Source organism: Nannospalax galili, unplaced genomic scaffold, assembly GCF_000622305.1.
Source record: "Nannospalax galili isolate Female #2095 unplaced genomic scaffold, S.galili_v1.0 scaffold1090, whole genome shotgun sequence".
NCBI lineage: Eukaryota > Metazoa > Chordata > Mammalia > Rodentia > Spalacidae > Nannospalax > Nannospalax galili.
Window position 1 is genome coordinate 388,309 of NW_008327607.1, and position 14,548 is coordinate 402,856.

At 48.4% G+C, this 14,548-nt stretch overlaps 1 protein-coding gene across 2 annotated transcripts in view; it reads left to right on the top strand.

The window, feature by feature from the left end:
• The window catches only part of Pigt (phosphatidylinositol glycan anchor biosynthesis class T), an 11,417-nt gene extending 5,992 nt beyond the window's left edge, over window positions 1-5,425 (top strand). For both annotated transcript variants that reach the window (XM_029564315.1, XM_008835633.2), the window contains exons 9-12: window positions 21-221; window positions 3,753-3,918; window positions 4,033-4,116; window positions 4,786-5,425. In XM_029564315.1, coding sequence (XP_029420175.1) covers window positions 21-221; window positions 3,753-3,918; window positions 4,033-4,116; window positions 4,786-5,038 — 704 coding nt within the window. In that variant the 3' untranslated portion in view covers window positions 5,039-5,425. The remainder of the gene's footprint in view (window positions 1-20; window positions 222-3,752; window positions 3,919-4,032; window positions 4,117-4,785) is intronic.
• Window positions 5,426-14,548: the final 9,123 nt, after the last annotated feature.

Sequence of the window (14,548 nt, forward strand, 5' to 3'; positions counted from 1 at the left end):
TTTTCCCCCCCTCTAATCAGAGGTCCTGCCAACGCCCTTCCTGCATGCCCAGCGGTATGTGAGTGGCTACGGGCTGCAGAAGGGGGAGCTGAGTACGCTGCTGTACAATACCCACCCTTACCGGGCCTTCCCTGTGCTGCTACTGGACACCGTGCCCTGGTACCTGCGGCTGTATGTGCACACCCTCACCATCACCTCCAAGGGCAAGGAGAATAAACCAAGTGAGGAGCTAAGTCCCAGACCAGACCAGACCAGACCCCCACCCACTCCAGCTCCTTGTCCATCCAGGCCCTCCAGACTCACTTCCCAGAGTCATTCCCGAAGTGCACCTGAAGGTCTGCACAGGCATTCAGAGTTAGGAAGTTTGAAAAAATGGAGGCAGGGTACCTCCCTGTGTTAGAGGCAGGAGCAATTTATAAAGAAAAGCAGTTAAAACACATGCTGTGGATGGCTCCTCATAGAACATTACAAGGACAGCAGCTTCACCACCTTCACTTTCTCCTCCGTTGGCCAGTGGACACATCCTTGTGTTTCACAATGATCCAATAGACTTAAGACAGAGATGGGGTCGGGCAGAGGAACAGGTTGTTTCCACCCCCAAGAAAGTGTCAGAGCTGGGCTAGGTGCTCTTTTCTCTTCTTAGTAAGGTGAAGAGGAACAGTTTTGAAAATGTTTTTATTTTCTATTAATTAATTTATTTTGAGATGGGAATCTCACTATGTAGCTCTCGCTGTTCTAGAACTCCCTATGTAGACCAGGCTGACCTCAAACTCAAAAATACCTGCCTGCCTCTGCCTCTTGAGTGCTGGGATTAAAGGCCTGTACTGCCATGCCCCACTGTCTATTTTTCTAAGGTGTGCTAGTGATTGCTGGATGAGCTCTACTGGGTCATAGCACTCAGGCTTAGCTTTCTTTGGTGTTAGGGGGAGACTGATGATGAAGAAAGAGACTTCAGAAAGAGACAGTGTCAATCCCAGCAGCTAAACTGAAAAATCTTTCTTAAAAAAATTATTTTTGCCGGGCATGGTGGTGCACGCCTTTAATCCCAGCACTTGGGAGGCAGAGGCAGGTGGATCTCTGTGAGTTCAAGGCCAGCCTGGTCTACATAGTGAGTTCCAGGACAGCTGGGGCTACAGGGAGACCCTGTCTCAAAAATACCAAAAAAAAAAAATATTTTCATTTTATATATATGAGTGTATTGTCTATATATGTGTAAATGCACCTGTGTCATGCATTGCCCAAGGAGGTCAGAAAAGGGAGTTGGATCCCCTGGAACTGGAGTTATGGACGGTTGTTAGCCACTGTGTAAGTGCCGGGAATAGAACCCAGGTCCTCTGCAAGGGCAGCCAGGGCTCTTAACCACTGAGCCATTTCCCCAGTCCCAAAACTGAAAAATCTTTAAGTGTATCTGTTTCCCGTATTTTCAGTGGTTAATAGTTTCATTTTCAGCAGTGTTCTTTGTGCCACCTTCAAAACCTGTATTCACACATCCTCCTAGACATTCTATATGTTCTGGGGAGTTTTGTATCTTTTTGTTGTTGTACTAAGGGGGATTGAACCTAGGACTTGCTAGATAAGTGCTGTATCATTAAACTATATCCACCGCCCTCCTGTTTTGTTGACAGGGTCTCAGACAGCTCAGACTAGCCTTGAGCTTCGCTCCTCCCAGTTCCCAACCCTCTTTACTTTTTGTCCCTTTATTTTTGGAGACAGGGTCTTATACCAGGCTGGCAGTGTACTCACTGTATAGCCAATTGTTGGCCTCCAGCTCCCAGCAGTCCTCTTCCCTCAGCCATCCAAGCCCTGAGATTAGGGGTGTTGTCTATTACACCCTGCTTCTTATTTTTTAATTTGGAGTCAGGAGCTGGCCTTGAACTTGTGATCTCTCCTCCTGCCTCAGCGTGCCCCATAGCTGGGATCATAGAGCTTTTCTACCAGTCTCAGCTGTGTTTTATCTTTTACTCTAGAAAATGTTGAACACACCAGACACAGCTGGGTTCCATCTGCTCATCACATGCCTTGTGTAGTTCCCAGCTTTCTAGAATTTCTGTTTGTCTCTCTTCACTTTTAGGTAGGTTTGGTCAGTTTTTTCTTTTTCTTGAGTAAATTTTAGACACTATATCAGTTCAACTTTACATATGTCAGAATATATTCCTAATGGGAAAAAAATCTGAAAGCAACCTTACCATTATCACTTATTTTATCCATTTGTTTATTTGGGGTTAGTGTAGCACGACGGTCTTCACTCCGACATCTTTCTGTTATTCTTTCTGTCTCCCAGGGTCTTAAAAAAGCCTTTAGTAATTGGTTAGACTAGGGACCTAACAGGTCCTTACATTGCATATGCTTGCTAGATCTCTTAAGTATCTCTCTTCTTTAAGTAATAAGCTTTGTTTTCTAGAGTTCTTTTAGGTTTACAGAAAAATTAAGCAGAAAGTCCAGAGCTCTTATGTCCTTCCTCTTCTCTACTCATTACCGTTCTTATTTATCTGTTGTATTTTATGCGTTACACTTCTCTTTCTCCCTCTGTTTCTTTATGGTACTGGGGATTAGACATGTTCAGCAAGTGCTATATCACTGAGCTATATCCTCAGCCCCCCTTTTTTTAAATAACAATTTTGGGGTGGGGTGGTGGAACTAGAGAGATGGCTCAGCAGGAGTACTTTCTACTCTGCCAGAGGACCTGAGTTCAGTTCCCAGCACCCATGTGGGCAGCTCATAACTACCTATAACTCCAGCTTCAAGGGGTCAGGCACCAGCACCCAAATGCATGTGTCCACATACAGATATGTACACATACACTTTTTTTTCCTAGTCTTTTTTGAGACAGTGTCTCTCAGTGGCCTGGAACTCACTACATAGACCAGGCTGGCTTTGAACTCACAGAGATCTGCCTGCCTCTGCCTCCCGAGTGCGTGTGTGTGTGTGTGTGTGTATGTAATATGAACTACTTAAATAATAATGGTGCTGGGGTCTGACCCCAGAACCTCACCCTGGGCAAGTGTTCTACCAATCTCTATAGTAGTTCATCTGTTTTTTTGTTTTGTTTTGTTTTTGTTAGCTTCAAAGTAGCAGGTTTTCCTATGGCTTTCTCATATGTTCTTGTTTGTTTAAGCGCTATCTGTTGATAAAACTGGGTCATCTGTTGTATAATTGGTTGTATGGAATGTTCTACTTGCTGGATTTGTCCTTGTGCTGCTGTTTAATATGTCCCTCCATCCCCTGCATTTTTTGTGAATTTGTGGTTAGATTTAGAAACTTGATAAGATTTGTGTCCTATATTTTTGGCAAGAATTCCCAAACGGCTGTGAGCCTTCTCTTCTACCACATCAGGCATGGTGTCTGGTGCCCCAGTTTTAATTTTTGTATTACATTTTTATTTATGGAAGGGGTGTGTGTGCGGGCTCATGAGGAGGTCAGAGGATAGCCCTCAGTGCTGGTTCTCTCCTTCCACCAAGGGGGTACTAGGGATCGAACTGAGTTAGTTGGGCTTGGCAGTAGGTGTCTTACCTCCTGAGCTATCTCACCTCAAGGTGCCCTAGTTCTGGTGATGTGAAGATTGATAGCAATCTGCAGCATCCTTGACAGCCTCTCTCACTGTGTCCTGGGATTGCTGCCTGGAAACACGCCCTTCCTTTTCTGAGAACCTGCTTCCTTGTACACATCCAGATTATGGCTCCAAGGCAGGTCGGAGGAGGTGTAGGCAGTCTGAGCCTAGGAACAACGTCTAGGTAACTCTTGCCTGTATCCAGGTTACATCCACTACCAGCCTGCCCAGGACCGACAGCAGCCCCACCTCCTAGAGATGCTGATTCAGCTGCCTGCCAACTCAGTCACCAAGGTCTCCATCCAGTTTGAACGTGCGCTGCTCAAGTGGACCGAGTACACCCCAGACCCCAACCATGGCTTCTATGTCAGGTGGGATACACCCCAACAGACTCCTCCTGTGCTCCCCCACCCTCCTTTTTACCTCTTACCTCTTGGTGGGAAGAGCCAGCAAGGAATGTGGGCCATCTGTTTGCTTCTCTGCAGCCCATCTGTCCTCAGTGCCCTTGTGCCCAGTGTGGTGGCAGCCAAACCAGTGGACTGGGAAGGGAACCCTCTCTTCAACACCTTGTAAGTGTGAGACACTATTCTGGTGTTACATCCTCTGCTGCCTGCTGGGCATTATGGTTGATCGGGCTTCTACAGGGTAGGTGGGTGGGGATGTTACCTCTTCCAAAGTCTAATGTAGATTCACTCCAATCCCAGTAAAAATCCATGAAATTGGTAAAGATTTACATAAAGGGGTTCTAGAAAGATACAACGGTGAGATAACAGTTCAAGCCTACATCTCCCCACTGAACTTAAGGACCATTAGTGGAACACTTAGCAATTGTCAAGTACTTAAAATGTTCCCCTGTGCTCATAGTCCAAAGGGGAGATTGTTCTAGTGAGAAATGGTGGTCATGGTGGTGGTTGTGGTGGTTGTGGTGGTCTTGGTGGTGGTCGTGGTGGTAAGTCATGGTTTATTTAGGTTTGTTTGAGGAGGGCCCTTTAGCCCAAGTCCAGACTGAGGAAGACAGTAGGCAAGGCAAGCCCTTCCCTTCAATACCAGCTGCTTTCCTGACCAGGCATGTGTATGTATCAAGCCTTCCTGTAAGGTGCTTTCCTTGAGAGGTTTCCAGATCAGCAGAAGTCTGAAAGCCCTTGCTGTTTAGCCCTATCCCAGTGTATCTGCTTAGCAAGATTGGGTGAAATGGGGAGAAGCAGCTGTCTCATCTCACTCTCCTTCCCCACCCTTAGGTTTCCAGTGTCTGATGGCTCCAGCTACTTCGTGCGACTCTACACAGAGCCATTGCTAGTGAACCTGCCTACACCAGACTTCAGCATGCCCTATAACGTGATCTGCCTTACGTGCACTGTGGTGGCTGTGTGCTATGGCTCCTTCTACAATCTCCTCACCAGAACCTTCCACATCGAGGAGCCCAGCACTGGCGGCCTGGCCAAGCGGCTCGCTAACCTCATCCGGCGTGCCCGTGGTGTCCCCCCACTTTGAGACACCCCCTCTTCAGCAGCTGTACTTTCTCCCTGGGAAAGGGAGCAGGGGCAAAGCTCTTTCTGCAACTTGTTCTGTCTCCAGAGTGGCTTTTGAAGCAGACTTCCTTCGGCCTAGTCAGGCCCAGAGGTGCGCTGTCCAGTACGGTAGCCATGAGCCAAGTTTAAGTTAACTTAGAATTTCACTTTTTAAGCTGGAGCCTCACTTCAGGTACTCAGTAACCAAAAGGGTTAGAGCTACAGTACTGGACAGCCCAGAGTGACATTTCTCATCATTGCTGGAAGTGCTTGGACAGCACTGGCCCAGGTAGCAGGGTGCTGAAGAGCTTGTGTTACTGTGTGGTGAGTGGAACTTACTGGCTGTGGAATAAAAACCACCTTCCTGGGTTCTGCTTCTTGTCCTTGAGGCCTGGGAAGTATTCAGGGCTAAAGTTTGCATGCTGAGTGCTCCTCCCATCCCTACCACAAATTCCTTCTCATCTCTTCTTCTCCCTACGCCCCACTATAATTGGAATTCCCAGAACTCCCTGAGTTTGGCTGGATGTGTTTCTGTAAGCATAATCTTTGACCATGAAAGTGAATCCTCCTGCCTTTGTGAAGCTCTGGGAACCAGTCCCAGCACCACCAGTGGAGGTGGGAGGGTCTCTAACTGCAGGGTCCAAATAGCTTCAGCTCACTGTGGTGCTTGGGAATGTTTAGTTGGTTCCTCAGAGCTCTTGTTATGGACTACCCACAGGCTTTGAAGCCAGGCCATTGGCTCCGAGCCCACCCCAGCCCACCTCCCATTGTTAGATAACACCAGGTTCCTGTAGAGCAGATCCTTAGGCAATGAATTCCCCACTGCCTTCTGCCCTTTACTCTGGTATACTTGGCCTCAGCTGTGTGACATAACTTGTGGTCCTCCTCCCACCTCACCCCCAGTTCTCCCAGCATGACAGTTTGGCCAAGAATGTCCTTTTCACCAGTAGTATACTCTGTAATTGTGTGGTTCACTTTCTTTCAAAACCAGATGAGACATTGCTTCCTCCTGGATTCTGATCTAGGATATGGGATCCCGGGTGGGAATGGGGTGAGGGCACCCACAAGGTTCACAGATGTAAGCAAAGTGCTGTTACCCCAGTAATACTGGGGTCTGTAGAGCCAGCAGGGATGGGCTGTTTGGGTCTCTTCAGAGTGTTTCACCAGCCGGGTGCAGGAATGGGAAGGAAAATGGTAGACTGGCCTAGCCCTTGGGCAAAAGCGACACGGACAAGATGCTTTTCCTTGAGTTTCTCTACAGGTGGGAAATATGCAGACTGAAGGGGAGGTGAATGAAGTTGGGCCAGGGGCAATGGCACATGCCTGTCATTCAGGCTGAGGCTAAAGAACTGTGAATTAAGGGACAGCTTGGGCTATATTGTTAGACCCTTCGAAAAGAAAAAGAAATGCAGGCAGGTGGCCCTCAAGCCAAGTGGTCTCAGTAGCCTGCATGGTGTGGGCTGTGCCCAGTCAGAAGAGCATGAAATCTGCCTGACTTATCTCCCCAAGTAAGCTAGCAGTAACCTGACTGCCACCACCTGTGTCTAACATCTCCGAACAGCTTCTCGTGCTCTCCCTCCCCGTCCACAGTGGCACTCATCTTTCCATTTGTCCAGGACCCTTTGAGTCGCCCTTGAGCCTTCTCTCCCACACCATGTGTACCTTCCAAACAAATCCAGAATCTGATGATGTGTGTGTTTTGGGGGTGGGGGGAGGTTGGTCACACACATATTTCTATGCATGTGTGTATGCAGTTGCCTGTGGAGGCCAAAGTAAACCATACCTCAGGTGTTGCCCACATCCATTTCTGAGACAGGATCTCACCGGCTTGGAGCTGGCCAAGCAGGCTAGGCTGACTGGCCAGGGAGCCCCAGGGATCCACCTGCCTCTGCTTCCCCAGCGCTGGGATTAGACACCCATGCACACATATACACACACATACACCACAGCTGACTTTTTTTTTTAATATTTATTATTTTTATTTTATGTGTATGAGTGTATTGCCTGCATGTAGGTAAGTGCACCCGTGTCATGCAATGCCCTTGGAGGACAGAAGAGGCTGTTGAATCCCCTGGAACTGGAGTTACAGTTGTTAGCTGCCATGTGGGTGCTGGGATTCAAACCTGGGCCTTCTGCAAGAACGCCTAGTGTTCTTAACCGCTGAGCCATCTCTCCAGCCCCCAAAGCTGACTTTTTTTACACATGTTCTAAGGATTGAACTCATCCTCACATGGCAAGCACTTTACCAGCCAAGCTGTGGAGAACAGAAGAGGCTGTCAGATCCCCTGGAACTGGAGTTACAGTTGTTAGCTGCCATGTGGGTGCTGGGATTCAAACCTGGGCCTTCTGCAAGAACGCCTAGTGTTCTTAACCGCTGAGCCATCTCTCCAGCCCCCAAAGCTGACTTTTTTTACACATGTTCTAAGGATTGAACTCATCCTCACATGGCAAGCACTTTACCAGCCAAGCTGCCTCCCCAGCCCTTCTGTTTCACCTCCTTTATCTCCATTCAAGTTTTCAAGGGTCCTTCCTGGTCTCACCTGGGTTCTAGTTGCTTTTCTCCTCCTAAGCTTGTGTGTTTCCTGATTGTTTACTCATGGTTCTTGCCACCTTCTAGGTCCAGTGTAGCGTAGTTAACTTGATTATTCCCCTCAGAAATTCCGGCTCCCTGAAGACAAGGATTTTGGTCTTTTGTAACTGCAGGGGCTAGAGCGGTGGTGTCTGGTGCTGTTTGTGTTCTGACAGTTGAAGGGATGTGGATGGATGTACAAAGAGCACAGTGCTGTCGAACAAGTTGGCTAGCTGTCAGGTTCTGAACCTTGGCATTCCCACTGTGCCTGTGCTGGAACCATCTGATCTTTTATCCCCGGACTTGGGCAGAGAGCGTTTCCTTTATTCTCACTGAGGCTTCAGGTGTGGGCCTGGCTGTGGCTTTCAGCAGAGTTGGCATTAGGCAGTGGCAGCTGGGAAAGGACTTTAGAGATACTGAGTCATCCCCTCAGACCATACTAAAAATGGGGGGAGGTGGTGAGAGAAGGGAGTTTCTATTCCTGAGAGACCCCCCAGGGAGAGGAATGAGTAGAGGAGGGCCCCCAGAAATGAAGTTGCCTGTGGGGCCAGGCTCTCCTTCATCACTGCAACAGTGCCTTGCAGCCAGCTTGCACTCTGTTAGATGGACTCTTTGCATGTGCCAGGGCACTGTGTTAGGTACCTTGTGGACTACGGAGTAGAGGGGAGCCCTACCCTTCCTTCCAGCCCTCTGAAGCATTAGAATACAAGGCATGTTGGTAACAAGCCTAGAGCCCCTCTCACACACCTGTGTATGCCTTGGAGCGGAAAGAGCTGCCAGGCCAGGAGCAGGCAACAAGTAACCATACCTGCTACCTGAGTACACAGTTACCAGGTAACCGTGCTAAGCACTTTACATGTAACTGTCCTCACAACAGGCCCACGTGGTGTTCTAATATCTGTTAACAGATGAACCTAAGGGTTTAAGGACCCATAGCCGGTAAGAAATGGGATGGGCTGGGGCTGGAGAAATGGCTCAGTGGTTTAAGAGCACTGACTGCTCTTACAGAGGGCCTGGGTTTGATTCCCAGCACCCACATGGTGGCTAACAACTGTCCAAAACTCCAGTTCCAGGTGTTCTGATGCCCTCTAATGACCTCCGTGGTCACTGCACCACATGGGTGCGCTTACATACGTGCAGGCAATACACTCAAAGAAAATAATATTTTTAAGAAATGAGACAGGGATTAGAGCCCAGACATGCCTGATTCAACCTGTGCTCATACAGTAACCCTTCCAGGGAAAAGTGACCCAGTGTCTTCCCTAGGAGGAAGGCAGAAGCTGTAACGAGGATGGATGGGAATGTTCTGAGCTACAGTGCTCATCTTGTCAGAAGGCTTAGAGAGCTACAGTTTCCCTGAGAGCTTCAGGGACCCCTTGCTAGGTGTTCTTAGAAGGCTTATTGGGGCATAGCATAAGGCCCTTTCTCATACCCAACAACCAGGATCTGAAAGGGCCTGGCCCAAGCTCTTTCTCCCTACAGCAGGACAGGACGTAGGCACTGAAGCCTGGGTTGAGAGGCAGAGCTGCTACCTTGAGCAGGAAGTGCTGGGATGAGGGAGGAAGGGTGGAGCCGTCTCAGTTCCTCAGTTATCTCACACTTTCCAGTTTCCCTGCTTGCGCCTGTGCTCTTTCCTCTGGAGCCGCCCAGATTTTGTCCTCTCACAAAGCCTCTTCTGACCCTTCCCACTCCTTCAGTGGTCCCATCTACTGGGCTCGTGTAACCATGCAGCAGTCTTCATTCACTCACCCTCTGATCTGTCATGTTTGTCTGTTTCTCTCCATCCTTTGGTACAGTCAACAGGTATTTTATATAGCATTGGCCACATGCCAAGCACTGTGCTAGGCACTATGGACCCAGCAGCGAACCGCAAAGGCAACCTCCCACATGGTGCTTGTAGCTCAGCAAGGGAGGCAGATAATCAAGGCACAGGTGATATGATGGGATGCTTAAGGAGGAACAGGATCTGATTTTTGTTGGTTGTGTTTATACTTTTTATTTGATATGTAATGCACAACATTGGGTTATTTTTTTTTCCTCCAAGATACTTTCTGCCCATCACATGGTCCTCTTTTTGTTACTTACACATGAGTGTACATAGTCCAATATAGTAACCACCAGTGAACCTACCCGATCGAATTGAGTAACTGATGGGATTATAAATAATCACTCTGGCTGCTGTGTGGAGAACAACAGACTGTAAAGAGGTAAAAGTGGGCACCAGGAGGCCAGTGAGGTTAGGGTCAAGAAAAGGGCACTGGGTGGTAGCAGAGGTGGTGGTGAGATGATGGGGGTCCTGGTTAAGTTGGAGACAGAGATCACAAGACAGGTTTGCTAATCTGTGCAAGCATGGCCTAATTCTTCATTCAGTGCACTTGGTAAGTGCTTGCTGAATGTCAAGCCCTTTGGAAAAGATGCATTTGACAGTTATGCCCACTCTTCCTAGAGCCAGAGATGAGTCAATAAAAACCTCAAGACACCAGAATGAAGTGTTGTGGTCCATGAACCCACGTGCTCTTCTGGGAGAGAAGAATGGGATGGCTAGTTATGACTTAGCTCTTGTCCCATCTCTTAGATCAATCTGTGCTCCTTTATTGCTTTACTAATGTATGCGTTCCTGTCCATTTCAGCCTTTCAGCCTTTGATGAAGCCAGGGTCTAGTTTCCAGTCACTTTGCATTTCCATTGTAAGCCTAGGGCAGTGCTGGCCACTTAGTATGTTCTTCCTGATGTGATTTCATGGGATCTAGACTGATCTCTGGGAAACTAGATGGGATTCCAAGGCAACTGAAGTGTGTAACATGGAAGGGGTATCCCCAAAACACTAGTGATCTCCCCAAAGACAGAGTGTCATGGAGATGGCAATATGGAGTCTCTGATGTGGCTACTGTTTGCTCATAGACAGCAGTCCCCTTCCAGTAGGGGCAAATGGCTATACTAGGTGAAGGACCAGAGACGATTGGGGAAGAAGGGGCTTCCCATGCCAAGTCAGGGAAGACTCTAGCTTATAAAAGAAAAAAAAAAAGGTACATTGTTCAACATTATAAAGGAAGGAAACTGACACCTGGATGAGACTTGACATTATGCTGACTGTGGGTGGGGAATGGAATCCCACCCAGGCTGATGGAGACTCCCTGAACTTCCGCCCCTCCCTCTCCACACCCTGCTAGCACATGTTTCCTGCTAGACAGGAAGAGCCAGGGCTTAGAGTGGAACCCCAGGTGGCCAAGAACAGGACAGCTCTGGGAACAGACCTAAGACTGCTGTTCAGCCAGGTTCCCAGGGAGCAGCGCTGGCAGGAGGGAAACTTCGGTCTTTTGTCTTCATCTTTCAGGAGACAACGCGGTTTGTGGGGTAAAGGCCAGTATGAGGCATATTTAACCACCCATTTCTGGCCTTTGAGGGCTGTGGCAACTGTGAGCAGTTTCCCAGAACAGACCCAAGGCCCTGTGAGAAGCGCATGCCAGCTTTCCTAGAGTACTAGAAGATGAACTCAGAGCAGAACTGGTAACAGCAAGGTTCCAGGCAAGGCCTAGGACTACAGGCATGACAGGCGTGGTCTAGGACTGCAGGCAAGGTCTAGGGGCACGGACATGTACAGGATGGTCTAGGACTGCAGGCATAGTCTAGAGCTGCAGGCATGCCTGGCAACCAGTGATATAGAAGATACTCAGGAAAGAAAACTAGCCAGTCACAAGGAAGGACACACAACACCCTGTCCTTCCATACTCTGTAGCCAGTCTCAATCAAGGAGCTCCACATTCCCTGTCCTGGACCAGCTGTCCATGGGGAGGGATCCCTGCAAAGGCGCTCCCCACCAGTACTTCTACGACTCGGTGTCCAGTGAGTGTGGACACCTCATCTGGAGTGGTTGTCAGGGCAATGCCAACGATTTTGAGACCAGTGATCTGCTTGAGCCCTGTAGCTGTCAAGTGGGTTCTCTTAAACAGTAATGGGACTGGAGAGATGGCTCAGTGCTTAAGAGCACTGACTGCTCTTGCAGAGGACCTGGGTTTGATTCCCAGCACCCACATGGCAGCTAACAACAGTCTGTTACTCCAGTTCTAGGGGCATCCAGCACCCTCTTCTGGCTTCTGCAGGCATTGCACATACATAATGCACATACATGAAAGGCAAAACACTCAAACAGAAACTGGTGCTGAGAGGATGGATGTGTGAAGGTGAGGTGAGGGTGCCACATAATGCACATACATGAAAGGCAAAACACTCAAAATAAACAGAAACTGGTGCTGAGAGGATGGATGTGTGAAGGTGAGGTGAGGGTGCTGTTCTGGTACAGATCTATACATCTGTAGTGAGTTCTAGGCCAGCCTGGGCTACATGAGCTCCTGTTGCAAAAACCAGGGGTTGGTGATGATATGATGGGCATGAGGGATGTGTTATGCTACCAAAGTGTGGTGGCAGTGATGGTTACAAGGGTGCTGGAGGTGCAGACAGCAGAGCTGACGTTGGTATAACATGGTAACAAAGACACCCCTTCCACAACGTGGCGGTGGCAATGCTGACAATGACCTTCAGAGGATGGCTACGTTGGCAGAGATGATAGTCATGTGGCAGTGATCACAGGCACTTGGGAGGTAGAGGCAGGTGGATCTCTGAGTTTGAGGCCAGCCTGGTTTACATAGAGAGTTCCAGGCCAGCCAGGACTTACACAATAAGACCCTATCTCAAAACAAAAAGAAAAAGTCCTGACCTAGGTGTTTGCTATATTTTGCATTATTTAAACAACTCTATGGAGAATGCATTATTGTTTTGAAGAGTGAAGAAATGACTATTCAGAGAGGTTTGTTAATTTCCCCAAAATCATAAAACTTGTAAGTTGAGAGGCTAGAGTTTAAATCCAGGTCTAAACCAGACCTGGTGGTACAGGCTTGTAATCCCAGCAACTCAGCAGGAGGATCATAAGCTCAAAGCCAATCTGAGCTACAGAGTGAGTTAAAGGTCAGCTGGGACCCCTTAGTGCGACGTGTGTCAAAATAAAGAGAAAAGAGGGTTGGGGACATAGCTCAGTAGTGAAGAGTTTGCCTGACAAATGGAGGGCCTGGGTTTAACCCCAGTACTGAAGCAAGTCAATCAATAACCTAGATCCCATTGGACGTCTCAACCCCTTGGTATACCTTGAGGAAACTTCAGTGCCCACCAGGCAAAGGGCAAGTTGCTGTTGAGCTTCAGAGTCAGTGACTCGCAGTTCCAAGACAGACATCTGCAGCTGAAAGAGAAGGCACTCGTTCCCCTGAGCGGAAAGAAAGTCTTACTTTGTGATTCCTAGCTGAGCAAGAAGAGCTCATGAGCCTAGTTAGAGGAACTGGACTTCTTGTCTGCAACTGGGGCCACACACTTTGGAGGGGTTTAGGGAGGGGACTGCTGAACAAATCCCCCAAGCTGGCACTTCTGCCGCCTCTGGAATACCAGCCTTCAGGCTCACCTATTGCAGGTGAGGACTCAAGGTGAGAAATGAGTCCAGGAGACCTTAGTAAGTGACTCCTCAGGGTCTCAGTCTCCCCATGTGTGAAGTGAGTGAGATGGATAGCACAGTCCCTAAGGGACAACAGAACAGCTGTCTCCCACTCTGTTGTTTTTGGTACCCATCCCAGCCTCCCAACATCCCAGGAGAGAAAGCAGCTCTTTATTTTTATCCAGCTTTGAAACAGTGAGTTTATTGTCTTGTGTGAATGGCCGTGCTATTTTAAGGATTAAAACCCACTGAATGGTACACACCAGACGCACGGATGCTGTGGCCCGGAGCTGCTCTGGGCTGCCTCTCTTGTGCATGCTTGGTGTGGGCAGTTCTGCCGTCTTTCCTCGTTCTAGTAGGGATAAGGAGCCAACGTCTCTCTGGGTATCCTCACTGCATCTGAGGTCTGTTGGTCTTCTCCCAGCCCCACGTTTGTAGTCTGAAGTTTTCTTCTCAATAGCCTGCGGGTGCTGGTTGAAGAACAAGGGCATGAAGGATCAGCTAGACTTTCAGTTTGTTCAGATTTAGCATGACCAAGGAGACGACAGACCTAGGTGTATCTGTAAGGGCATTTTCAGAGAGGTTTGACTGAAGAAAGACCCACTCATTTCTGGTAGCACCATCCCATGAGCTGAGGTCCAAGTCAATCAAAAGGAGAAAGTGAGCCTCTTGTAGCTGTGGGCTGTGTGATTTTTCACAGGAGTTTCCTGGATCATTCACGTCAAACTTTCAACCCTGGGAAATGGCAAGTTTTGTTGAATCTGTTTATCCCGTTGAGAATTAAGAGGTCAGGTGATAATGGGGATTTGAACTGCCTAAGGATTCCTCTTGAAATTTTGCACTTAGTGAACTGACACTATCTTCTGGCTTAGGGGCTATTGTACTATGCTAAGTCCACATTTCTGTTTGGAGCCCTTATCTGACATGGGGTAAAGTCTGACTCTCCAAGGCCACCATGCTCTGAGAAAGCTATACAGCTTGGAGAGGCCATATGTAGGTATTCCAGGAAAAATGCTTTCTAAAGATTATTAGAACCCAGGGCCCTCCATCTGTCAGGTAAGCTCTCTACTCCTGAGTTACTGATTGGTTTTTATCAACTTGACACAAACTAAAGTCCCCCGGGAAGAGGGAGTCTCAATTGGGAAAGTTTCTTCATCAGATTAGCCTATGGCCATGTCTATGGGGGCATGTTCTTGATTACTGAGTGCTGTGGGAGGACCCAGCCCACTGTGGGTGGTGCTACCCCTGGGCAGGTGGCCCTGAATTAGCCTATAAGAAAGTAGGCTGAACATGGGCCAGATGGAGCAAGCAGCTGTGGTCTCTGCTTCAGCTCCCGCCTCCAAGTTCTTGCCTTGAGCTCTTGCTCTGGCTTCCCTGATGAACTGTGCCTTGGATGTCAGATGAAATAAACCCTTTCCTCCCCTATTTGCTTTTGGTCAGTGTCTATCA